General features: G+C 49.8%; 1 protein-coding gene across 1 annotated transcript in view; it reads left to right on the top strand.

Moving 5' to 3' along the window:
• Positions 1–3117: 3117 nt before the first annotated feature.
• LOC124594327 (SET domain-containing protein SmydA-8) overlaps positions 3118–12926 on the top strand; it is a gene marked incomplete at its 5' end in the record, with an annotated part of 63160 nt that continues 53351 nt past the window's right edge. Inside the window, one exon of the mRNA XM_047132689.1 lies at positions 3118–3549. Within this exon, the coding sequence (XP_046988645.1) occupies positions 3118–3549 (432 nt within the window). The remainder of the gene's footprint in view (positions 3550–12926) is intronic.

The raw sequence follows: 12926 nt of genomic DNA, 5'->3' as shown, positions 1-12926 counted from the left end.
AACTTAAGGAAAAATACACTTAAGAGCCAAAGAAACTGGTACACTTGCCTAATATCGTGCAGTACCCTCGCGAGCACGCGGAAGTGCCGCAACATGACGTGGCATGGGCTCGAATAATGTCTGAAATAGCACTGGATGGAATTCACACCGTGAATCCTGCAGGGCTGTTCATAAATCCGTAAGAGTACGAGGGGGTAAAGATCTCTTCTGAACAGAACGTTGCAAGGCATCCCAGATATGCTCAATAATGTTCATGTCTGAGGAGATTGGTGGCTAGTGGAGGTGTTTAAACACAGAAGAGTGTTCCCGGAGCCACTCTGTAGCAATTCTGAACCTGTGGGGTGCCGCATTGTCCTCCTGGAATTGCCCAAGTCTGTCGGAATGCGCAATGGACGTGAATGAATGCAGCTGATCAGACAGAATGTTAAGGTACGTGTCATCTGTCACAGTCGTTTCTAGACATATCAGGGGTCCCAACTGCACAGGCCCCACATCATTAGATAGCCTCCAACAGCTTGAACGGTCCCCTGCTGACATGCAGGGTCCATGGATTCGTGAGGTTGTCTCCATACCCGTACATGTCCATCCGATCGATACAATTTGAAACGAGTCGTCCTACCAAGCAAGGTGTTTCCAGTCATCAACAGTCCAACGTCGGTGCTGAGGGGCCCAGGCGATGCGTAAAGCTTTGTGTCGTGCTGTCATCAAGGGCACACGAGTGGGAGAATTGGAAATTTATGGTAAGGACTACGGGACCAAACTGCTGAGGTCATCGGTCCCTAGACTTACGCACTATTTAACGTAACTTAAACTAACTTATGCTAAGGACAACACACACATCCATGCCCGAGGGAGGACTCGAACCTCCGACGGAGGGAGCCGCGCCATACGAGTGGGCCTTGGGCTCCAAAAACCCATATCGATGATGTTTCGTTGAATGTTCACGCGCTGACACTTGTTCATGGCCCAGCATTGAAATATGCAGCAATATGCGGAAGGGTTACACTTCTATCACGTTGAACGACTCTCTTCAGTCGTCGTTGGTCCCGTTCTTGCAGGATCTTTTTCCGGCAGCAGCGATGTCAGAAATTTGATGTTTTAAGGGATTCCTGAAATTCACGGTACACTCGTGGAATGGTCGTACGGCAAAATTGCCACTTCGTCGCTGCCTCGAAGATGCTGCGCCCCTGCCGGCCTAAGTGGCCGCTCGGTTCTGGCGCTGCAGTCTGGAACCGCGAGACCGCTCCGGTCGCAGGTTCGAATCCTGCCTCGGGCATGGATGTGTGTGATGTCCTTAGGTTAGTTAGGTTTCAGTAGTTCTAAGTTCTAGGGGACTACTGACCTCAGCAGTTGAGTCCCATAGTGCTCAGAGCCATTTGATGCTGCGCCCCATCGCTCGAGCGTCGACTACAACACCACTTTCAAACTCACTTAAATGTTGATAACCTGCCATTGCAGGAGCATTAACCGATCTAACAACTGCGCCAGATACTTTTTGTCTTACATGGGCGTAGCGGACCGCAGCGCCGTATTCTGCTCAAATGGTTCAAATGCCTCTGAACACTATGGGACTTAACATCTGAGGTCATCAGTCCCGTAGAACTTAGAACTAATTAAACCTAACTAACCAAAGGACATTACAGACATCCATGCCCGAGGCAGGATTCGAACCTGCAACCGTAGCGGTCGCACGGTTCGAGACTGAAACGCCTAGAACCGCTCGGCCACACCGGCCGTCCCGTGTTATGCCTGTTTACATGCGTATCTCTGTATTTGAATACGCATGCCTACACCAGTTTCTTTAGCGCTTCAGTGTATATCAGAAATATGCCTTCTTAAATACCGGAAAAGTAAGTAGGAAACCTGCTCCTTGACTAACTGAAGAACTAAAACGCTTCATGATTCTAAGAGTTGCTGCATATCGGGCATATAAACAGCGCCGCACCCTTAAAAATCATATTACTTACAAGCAGAAGCGGAAGAGAGTCAGTCAAGCTGTGAGAAATGCAAAACGCATAAATCTGCTGCAAGCTAGTTGCTTTCCATATTTTGAGGGGTGGTAGTATGGACCAAACCAAGCCCGTCCGGTTGGCCGTGCTGTGTAACGGACGGCTTTCCGGGCGGGAAGGAGCGCCTGGTCCCCGTCACGAATCCGCTCGGCGGATTTGTGTCGAGGTCCGGTGAACCGGCCAGTCTGTGGATGGCTTTTAGGCGGTTTTCCATCTGCCTCGGCGAATGCGGGCTGGTTCCCTTTATTCCGCCACAGTTACACTATGTCGGCTATTGCTGCGCAAATAAGTTCTCCACGTACGCGTACACGATCATTACTGTACGACACAAACATAGCGGTTACACTCGTCTGGTGTGAGACGTTCCCTGAGGGATCCACCGGGGGCCGAACAGCACAATAACCCTGGGTTCGGTGTGGGGCGGCGGAGGAGTGAAGTGGACTGCGGTAGTCGTCGTGGGGTTGTGGACCACTGCAGCTGCGGGGGGGACAGAGCCTCTCCGTCGTTTCTAGGTCCGCGGTTTACAATACAATACAATAGAATGGACCAAACCAAAAACAAACTCCAGTAAACATAGGCTCAAAAGCGGATACCTCAAGAGCTTCGCCGCCGTCCGACTCCGCTATCACACTGCCGCTTATTTACCTCAAAACGGCACACCCTCGGCTTGAGGTAAAGATGGCATGCGGCAAAGGTACCGTGACCTATCGAAACGATGCGGCTCAGTTTTAATAGACCTGCAGAGTACTATGAGGTCATAAAGTATGAATAAAAATATGTATGTCGGAGCTACACGAATAATTAAGTCACATTACAGTATCCCTGAATATCGGCCAATCCTCCTGAGACGCACAGTATAACGAAATTACTCAGAACACTCGAGTGGAAACCTCATTTCGGAATTTACACAACAAATGAGTGTTATTACATGCTATTTGCATGCAGCCCCCAACCCCATTCCTCTCCCAGTAACAACTACAAAATTTATCCTTGAAACTAGCTCTGTGGGGGTGTTGCAGCGGGACTGACGGCGGTGTGTCGTTTGTGGCTCAGGCCGAGGCCGGGAGCCGGCGAGACGGAGGCGGGGGAGAGCGACGGCGGCGCCGGCGGCGGCGCGCCCGGCGCGTGCGCCGTGTGCGGCGCGCCGGCGTCGCAGTGCTGCTCGGGCTGCCGCGCCGCCTTCTACTGCGGCCGCGACCACCAGCGGCGCCACTGGCGCGCGCACCGGGCGCAGTGCGCGCGCTACCGCGTCGCCGTGGACGCCGTGCTGGGCCGGCACCTGGTGGCGGCGCGAGACCTGCGCGCCGGCGAGCTGGTGCTGCGCGAGCCGCCGCTCGCGCTGGGGCCCAAGATCTCGTCGCACGCCGCCTGCCTGGGCTGCCTGCGCCGGCTGCGCGAGGCGTCGGCGCGCGCCTGCGCCGGCTGCGGCTGGCCCGTCTGCGGCGCCGCCTGCGAGAGGGCGGCCGCGCACCGCGCGGAGTGCGACCTCATGAGGCAGCGCGGCTTCCGCGGCGCGCCGCCCGTGCGCGACGGCCACAAGGTGCGGCCCACTGTTGCTGCGGCACCACCTCTTCCACACGACGCACCTGCACTCACATTAACATGCTAGAAGTACCGCACCGTGTTCGCATTTATACAGGGTGGTCCACTGATCGTGACCGGGCCAAATATCTGACGAAATAAGCGTCAAACGAAAAAACTACATAGAACGAAACTTGTCTTACTTGAAGGGGGAAACCAGATGGCGCTATGATTGGCCCTTTAAATGGAGCTGCCATAGGTCAAACGGATATCAACTGAGTTTTTAAAAATAGGAACCCCCATTTTATTATATATTCTTGTAGTAACTTAAGAAACATTATTGTTTTAGTTGGATCACTTTTTTCGCTTTGTGATACATGGCGCTGTAATAGTCACAAACATATGGCTTACAGTTTTAGACGAACTGTTGGTAACAGGTAGGTTTCTTTAAACTAAAATACAGAACATAGGTACGTTTGAACATTTTATTTCGGTTGTTCCAATGTGATACATGTACCTTTGTGAACTTACCATTTCTGAGAAGGCATGCTATTACTGCGTGATTACCTGAAAATACCACATTAATGCAGTAAATGCTCAAAATGAAGTCCGTCAACCTCAATGCCTTTGGCAATACGTGTAACGACATCCCTCTCAAGAGCGAGTAGTCCGCCTTCCGCAATGTTCGCACATGCACTGACCATGCATTGACGCATGTTGTCGGTGGATCACGATAGCAAATATCATTCAGCTTTCCCCACAGAAAGAAATCCGGGGTCGTCAGATACGGTGAAGGTGCCGGCCATGGTACGGTGCTTCGACGACCAATCCACCTGTCATGAAATATGCTATTCAATACCGCTTCAATCACACGCGAGCTATGTGCCGGACATCCATCATGTTGGAAGTACATCGCCATTCTGTCATGCAGTGAAACATCTTGTAGTAACATCGATAGAACATTACGTAGGAAATCAGCGTACATTGCAGCATTTAGATTGGCATCAATAAAATGGGGGCCAATTATCCTTCCTCCCATAATGTCGCACCGTACATTAACCCACCACGGACGCTGATGTTCCACTTGTCGCAGCCATCGTGGATTTTCCGTTGCCCAATAGTCCATATTATGCCGGTTTACGTTACCGCTGTCGGTGAATGACGCTTCGTCGCTAAATAGAACGCGTGCAAAAAATCTGTCATCGTCCCGTACTTTCTCTTGTGCGCAGTGGCAGAACTGTACACGACGTTCAAAGTCGTCGTCATGCAATTCCTGGTGCATAGAGATATGGTACGGGTGCAATCGATGTTGATGTGGCATTCTCATCACCGACTTTTCTGAGATTCCCGATTCTCGCGCAATTTGTCTGTTACTGACATGCGGTTAGCCGCGACAGCAGTTAAAACACTTACTTGGGCATCATCATTTGTTGCAGGTCGTGGTTGAGGTTTCACATGTGGCTGAACACTTCCTGTTTCCTTAAATAACGTAACTATCCGGCGAGCGGTCCGGACACGTGGACGATGTCGTCCAGGATACTGAGTAGCATACATAGCACACGCCCGTTGGGCATTTTGATCACAATAGTCGTACATAAACACGATATCGACCTTTTCCGCAACTGGTAAACGGTCCATTTTAACACGGGTATTGTATCACAAAGCAAATACCGTCCGCACTGGCGGAATGTTACGTGACACCACGTACTTACACGTTTGTGACTATTACAGAGCCATCTATCACAAAGCGAAAAAAGTGGTCCAAGTAAAACATTCATATTTATCTACGTACTACGCGAATATATAATAAAAAATGGGGGTTCCTATTTAAAAAACGCAGTTGATATCTGACCTATGGCAGCGCCATCAAGCGGGCCAACCATAGCGTCAGCTGGTTTACCCCTTCAAGCTAGACAAGTTTCGTTCTTTGTAGTTTTTTCGTTTGACGTTTATTTCGTCAGATATTTGGCCCGGTGACGATCAATCGACCACCCTGTATATGTTACCGCGTATTCAACCAAACGCCGTCATCCAAATGGAGCGGTATTTCTGCGAGCTGACTTCTTGCCATTAGAATTGTAAAACTAATAATTAAATTTTCTACCTCCCATATTCGGTATTGTCGAGACACATATCCCCTTACAAAGTATTGGTACTCTTATCTGTTGAACATACAAGGTGTTGAAAAAACTGCGTCGAATATTTTCAGAGGTGGTAGAACCAACCAAAACAAAACAAAAAAGTCTAGTAAACATGGCCTCAAGACTAAAGGAAAATGAAGATATGTTCATAGGATTTGTCGCCCTACAAAAATGGTTCGACAATGTAAAATGGTACAAGATTTTCGAAATCTGAGAAGAACAGCGTAAGCGATAAGAAAAGAGGGGTAATATACAATAAGTACAAGAGGAGGAAAGAATAAGTGTGAGCGCCAAGAACGAATTGCTCGTTTTAAAAAAAGTGTAAGACGGGGATGTAATCTTTCGCCGCCACTTTTCAATCTGTACGTCGAATAAGCAATGACGAAAATAAAAAAAAGTTAAAAAATGGTTCAGGAGTGGGATTAAAATTCTAGGTGAAAGGATATCATTGTTAGCATTCGCTGATGACACTGCTATCCTCAGTGAAACTGAAGAAGAATTAGAGTTCTACTGCATTGAATGAATAGTCTGATGAACACAGAATATGAACCGAGAGTAAATCGAAGAAAGACGAAAGTAATGAGAATTAGCAGAAATGAGAAAGCGAGAAACTTAACATTAGGATTGATGGTCACAATGTAGATGAAGTTAAGAAATTCTGCTAGCTAGGCAGCTAAATAACCCATTGTCGACGGAGCAAGGAGGACATCAAAAGCAGACTACCACTGACAAAAAGGGCATTCCTGGCCAGGAGAAGTGTACTAATACCAAACACAGGCTTTAATTTGAGAAAGAAATCTCTGAGAATGTGCGTTTGGAGCACAGCACCGTTTGGTATTGAAACATGGGCTGTGGGAAAACTGGAACAGAAGAGAATCGAAGCGTTTGAGCAGTGGTGCCACAGAAGAACGCTGAAAATTATGTAGATTGGTAAGTTAACAAATGAGAATGCTCTCTGGAGAATCTACGAAGAAAGGAATATACAGAAAACACTTTCAGGAAGGAGGGCTAGGATGGTTGGACACCTATTAAGGCATCACGCAATAACAAATTCCATGGTACAAGAGTGAGCTGCAGAGGGTAAAAACTGTAAAGGAAGACATGGCGTGGAATGCATCCAAAAAATAATTGAGGATGTTGGTTGCAAGAGCTACTCTGTGTGAGGAGTTTGGCACAGGAGACGAGTTTCTCGCAGGCCGCATGAAACCAGTCAGGAGACTCATGACTCAAAAAGAAAAAAAGTGACCTCCTTCAAAGCCATGAGCACTTGCTCATCTCTGTACTGTGTAAGACATCTTTTAATGCAAGCTCTTTGCTTTCCACATTTTGGTAGGAGATAGTATGGATCAAAATGAGAAAAAAAAGGTCCAATAAACATGGGGTCTAAAACGCATACCTTAAGAATTATGAGCACTTTTTTACCTTCGCTACTGGAAAATACACCTCTTCTATTGAACAAGTGCTCATAGCTCTTAAGGTACGCATTTTAGATCTCATGTTTACTGGACCTTTATTTTCTTGTTTTGGTCCGTAATACTCCTCCCAGAATACGAAAAGTGAAGATCGTGCAGTAAAAAATATATGTCTCAAAATATGGAAGATAAACAAGTGCTCATATCTCGCAAGGTATACATTTTAGGGCCCATGTTTACTAGACTTCTGTTCTTGTTTTGGTGAGTAGTATCAACAACCTGTACAGGGTGTAAACGGTCGCCGGCCGCGGTGGTCTCGCGGTTCTAGGCGCGCAGTCCGGAACCGCGCGACCGCTACGGTCGCAGGTTCGAATCCTGCCTCGGGCATGGATGTGTGTGATGTCCTTAGGTTGGTTAGGTTTAAGTAGTTCTAAGTTCTAGGGGACTGATGACCACAGCAGTTAAGTCCCATAGTGCTCAGAGTCATTTGAACCATTTTTTGTAAACGGTCAGTGTAAGTGAGGCCGAGACGAAAAAATTGATGCAGGACTCTTGCGGCCTACCAAGCCGGAAAATCAGATTGTCCTACAAAAGCTGCTTAGGCTAGAGGGCATGCTCGCTGCACGAGAGTTTCAATGTCCTCTCGCTCTCTTACAACACCGTCGTAGTCGCTTAATTTGTTAACTGGGTTAATTTAAATTTTCTTGTAAGGGCAACGAAAGACAAAGAAAACGTTTCGCAAAAACTAATTACGTTTACAGTTTGATCTAAACTGAACCCTTACAAGCGCAGCAGTTCGTGGCAAGTTATAAGGGTTTAAAAATTAGTAAAGAGAACGGTTCATCGGCGGTAACAAAGCACCTTAAGAATGAGCATCATTCGTTATCAAGTAGCGCAGACAATTTGAATGTAATGCATCCAGAAGGAAAAGCTTGGCCATTGTCAAATCTAGAGGAAACAGAGACATTTTACGCTTTAATAGATGAATGTACCGACATGTTAAACCCAAGGACACAAGTCTCCAAGGGCAGCATGTTGAATCAAAAGACAGAAGTGTCCAAGGCACATTTAAAAGCCTACTTCATCGATTTTATCGTGAAAAGCAGACACCAACCTTAATTTTCGTTAAGTTACTGTTCTGTTGATTATTCTCAATGGATGCAAATGTTGCAACATAGGTGCATGATTGTTTCTTGGATTTCTTATGTCTTGACACTGTATCGCAGAAGGGTTTTACCGTGACAGCAGCATCGTTGGTGCCTGTGACGCACATAGCAAGATAGGTCTTTGGTAGGTGAGGGAAGTGGACTGTAGTTAATAAACTGGGCTTTTTGACAGTTTTTTGCACCATCATGAGATATGCGAGGGAGAGTCTTATCTGCTTCACAATGTGTTTTTGCTGTTTGCTCATTATTTTTGAGCGTCCCTAATGGCCCATTCATTTTAAGAAATGTCATAGGCGTACTACAGGGCTGTTCAGATAGATTTACTTTACATTACATATGTGTAGCAATGCGAAGTAAACACCTATGTGTCTTTTCTTCACAAAGCTTGATTTGATATTGTGTTCAGTTAATCATAGATTTTCGATCATTGATGCATAATAAAGTCTGTACTATTCGTTACTTGTCACTCTCCTTACTCCTAACGGAGCCCCCTGCGGGTTCGGGGGTAAGAATAGGCCCGCGGTATTCCTGCCTGTCGTAAGAGGCGACTAATGTTTCGGCCTTATGTGATGGTCCCCTCTTGGGTTTGACCTCCATCTTTCTAAATTATTCCGAAGAGCGAGCCAATTGGGGAAGGGCGCCTTACATGGTGCACTGTATCCGTCGTGCATTGAGACCTTTAGCCGGATTTATCGTCGTTGCAATGGTGTCCCGCTCGTTTTCGATCTCTTGGGCGAGGATACGTCCCTGGGTGCGATTACCACGCTGCACTCTGCAGTGTTTCTTTTACCTGCGACGACGGCCTTGGACATTTTTGCACCTAAGATCCAGCACGGTAGCCAGTCCGTTGTGGTGGGGCCGCCATGTACCCTCTTGGTTGTAGCCCCCTGACAACACAGGGATCGCTCTACTGATGCCTGCGCCGTTAACTCCCCACGTATGCCAAGGAGTAGATGACTATCCTCCTGGGGTATCGGGACTCCCGGCAACGGCCATCCTGCCAGATGGCCTTTGCTGTGGTTGGGTGGCGCCCGTGGGGAGGGCCCTTGGTCGGAGTAGGTGGCATCAGGGCGGATGACCCGCAATGAAGCGTGGTACATCATCTCTCGCTGGTGGCCAGCCGCCAGCAGTCTCTAAGCGTTCTCGGGCTCAATTTAATGCTCAGAAGTACGATCCGAAAACGTTCCCCTCCCTGGCCACGCCGTGGGAAGAGCGTAAGTCTCAGGATGGAGGTAACAGTTATTCGCCCCGATTCTTAGTTTGCACGAGAGCTGATGGGGAGTCTTTTCTCTCCACAAAGCCTCAGTTCTTCGTCGAGCATTTAGAGGACAAGTTTGGGGAGGTGGAGGGCTTGTCTAAAATGCGCTCTGGGTCAGTACTGCTACAAACGGCATCCTCCGCCCAGTCACGCAGGTTACTTGCTTGTGACAAGTTGGGGGATGTTAACGTTACTATTACACCACATAAGAGTTTAAATATGGTCCAGGGTGTTATTTTCCATAGGGACCTCCTTTTGCAGTCTGATGACGAGCTGCGCGCCAACTTAGAACGTCGAGGTGTTCATTTCGTCCGGCGCGTTCATCGGGGTCCGAGGGACAATCAGGTTGCTACCGGTGCCTTCATCTTGGCCTTCGAGGGTGATACGTTACCGGAAAAGGTCAAGGTGATTGTCTACCGATGTGACGTCAAGCCCTATATCCCTCCCCCGATGCGGTGCTTCAAGTGCTGGAAGTTCGGCCATATGTCTTCCCGCTGCACTTCCAGCCTCACATGTCGAGATTGCGGACGCCCATCTCATCCCGATACTCCATGTGTCCCGCCTCCCATCTGCATCAACTGCGGGGAGCACCATTCACCTTGCTCGCCTGACTGCAAAGTCTTTCAGAAAGAGCGCAAAATCATGGAATATAAGACCCTGGACCGGCTGACCTATACTGAGGCCAAAAGGAAATATGACAGACTCCATCCCGTGAGAATGACATCTTCTTATGCAGCTGCTACAACAACTGTGCTAGCCCAATCAGTTTCGAGACTTCAAGCCAGCTCGATAAGCAGTAAGACTCCTCCTGCCCCCTTGCCCGTGGGGGGGCTCTACCCAACCGGTTGCCCCTGCACCACCTACCTCAGGAGCAACCTCCTCCCACCCGTCGTGGACGTCCGTCCCCGCTTCTCAGCCGGAGAAGCGTCTAACTTCTTCGGCTACTCTCGCCCGTAAGAGTTCCCTTCCACCAGCGGGAAGGATGACGGCCGCCAGTGGTATAAGTCCTCACCAGCGGCCGGGCGTAGGGCTTCACGATCCTCCTCTGTCCCGGAGACTGAATCGGTGAAGCCTTCCCAGCCGGTGAAACCCAAGGTTCAGCGAGAGAAGTCCAAGAGAAAGACCTCTAAGGCCAAAGAACTTGCGGTAGCACCAACCCCACCGCACCTTTCGCGCTCTGCGTCTGAGGATGAAGTCGAGATTCTAGCGTCTGCTGAGGACCTTGATCTCGCTGGTCCCTCAGACGCCATGGATGCCTCTCGTACGGGTACTGAATCGGTGGCAGTGGGTGAACAAGCGGCGTAAATTGCCTTCCCAGTCCTTTCACGCCTTTCTCAGCCATGGACAATATCATCCTCCAGTGGAACTGCGGCGGTTTTTTCCACCATCTAGCTGAGCTCCAACAACTTATCAGCCTTCGCCCTTTCTTCTGCATTGCTCTTCAGGAAACTTGGTTCCCAGCAATGCGAACCCCCGCCCTCCGTGGCTATCGGGGTTATTATAAGAACCGGGCAGCATATGAAAGGGTGTCGGGTGGCGTCTGCCTCTATGTCCTTCACGCTCTGCACAGCGAGTCTGTCCCTCTCCAAACACCTTTAGAGGCTGTCGCTATTCGGGTGTGGACGCCACAGGCTGTTACCGTCTGCAGTCTTTACCTTCCACCGGATGGTAACGTCTCGCAGCATGTCCTGGCTGCGCTGATAGTCCAATTGCCGCCACCTTTCTTGCTATTGGGCGACTTCAACGCCCATAACCCTCTGTGGGGTGGGTCAGTGGCAACAGGTCGAGGCGCCATCGTTGAGCATTTATTGTCGCAGCTCGATCTCTCGATTTTAAATGATGGTGCCTTCACACACTTCAGTGTGGCGCATGGCACATACTCCGCCATTGACCTTCCAATCGGTAGCCCTAGCCTCTTACCGTCTGTCCAATGGAGTGTGCATGACGACCTGTGTGGTAGTGACCACTTTCCGATCTTTCTGTCACTACCACAGCGTCACTCTTCTGGGCGCCCTAGCAGATGGGCTATGAATAAGGCTGACTGGGACTTGTTCTCCTCCACTGCCGCTCTTGAGCCTCTCTCTAATGACGACATTGATGCGGTGGTTCAATCGGTCGCCACCGGCATCGTTACTGCCGCCGAATCTGCCATTCCCCGCTCCTCTGGGTCCCCTCGGCGGCGGACTGTGCCTTGGTGGTCGCCTGAGATCGCTGCAGCGATTGCAGATCGCCGGCGGGCGCTACAGCGTCACAAGCGACATCCCTGCATTGAACACCTGATCACCAAACGGCTGCGTGCGCGGGCCCGCCGCCTTATCCGCCAAAGCAAGCAGGAGTGCTGGGAGCGGTACGTGTCCACCATTGGCCTCCATGTCACTCCATCGCAGGTCTGGGCCAAGATTCGACGCGTCTACGGTTATCGGCCACCTGTCAGCGTCCCTGCGCTCTCACTGAATGGAGCAGTTTGTACTGCCTCCGACGTCATTGCAAACCACTTAGCAGAGCATTTTGCTATGAGTTCCGCTTCTGCGAATTACTCTAAGGCCTTCCGCTCCACTAAAGAGCCGATGGAACGTCGGAGCCTTTCGTTTCGCACCAACCAACCAGAATCGTACAATGTTCCATTCAGTGAGTGGGAATTCCGCAGTGCCCTTGCCGCTTGTCCTGATACCGCTCCTGGACCAGATAGCATCCACTGCCAGATGCTGAAACACCTCTCAGTGGACTGCCAGCGACGGCTCCTCGACCTTTACAACCGTATTTGGGTCGAGGGTGAGTTTCCGTCTCAGTGGCGGGCAAGTATCGTTATCCCCATTCTGAAACCAGGCAAGAACCCTTTGGAGGTGGACAGCTACCGCCCCATTAGCCTCACCAACGTTCTTTGCAAGCTTCTCGAACGGATGGTGAGCCGGCGCTTGACTTGGGTACTAGAGTCTCGGGACCTTCTGGCTCCATCTCAGGGTGGGTTCCGTAAAGGCCGCTCCGCCGCCGACAATCTGGTGAGCCTGGAGTCGGCCATCCGTACTGCCTTTGCCCGCCGTCAGCACCTGGTCGCTGTCTTTTTCCACATGCGGAAGGCGTACGATACGACATGGCGTGATCACATCCTTTCTACGCTTCATGGATGGGGTCTTCGGGGTCCTCTGCCGATCTTTATCAGAAATTTTCTGTCGTATCGTACCTTCCGCGTGCAAGTCGCAGCCTCATATAGTTCCACCCACGTCCAGGAGAACGGTGTGCCACAGGGTTCTGTTTTAAGTGTCTGCCTGTTTTTAATAGCCATTAACGGGCTTGCTGCGGCCATGGGAAATTCTGTCTCTGCTTCCCTGTATGCTGACGACTTCTGCCTTTATTACAGCTCTACTGGCATTGCAGCTGTTGAACGTCAGCTACAGGGTGCTATCCGCAAGGCGCAGTCT

This window comes from Schistocerca americana, chromosome 2, assembly GCF_021461395.2.
Source record: "Schistocerca americana isolate TAMUIC-IGC-003095 chromosome 2, iqSchAmer2.1, whole genome shotgun sequence".
Taxonomy (NCBI): Eukaryota; Metazoa; Arthropoda; class Insecta; order Orthoptera; family Acrididae; genus Schistocerca; species Schistocerca americana.
Note: the sequence above shows the minus strand (reverse complement) of the source record. Positions and strands in the feature narration are given on the sequence as shown.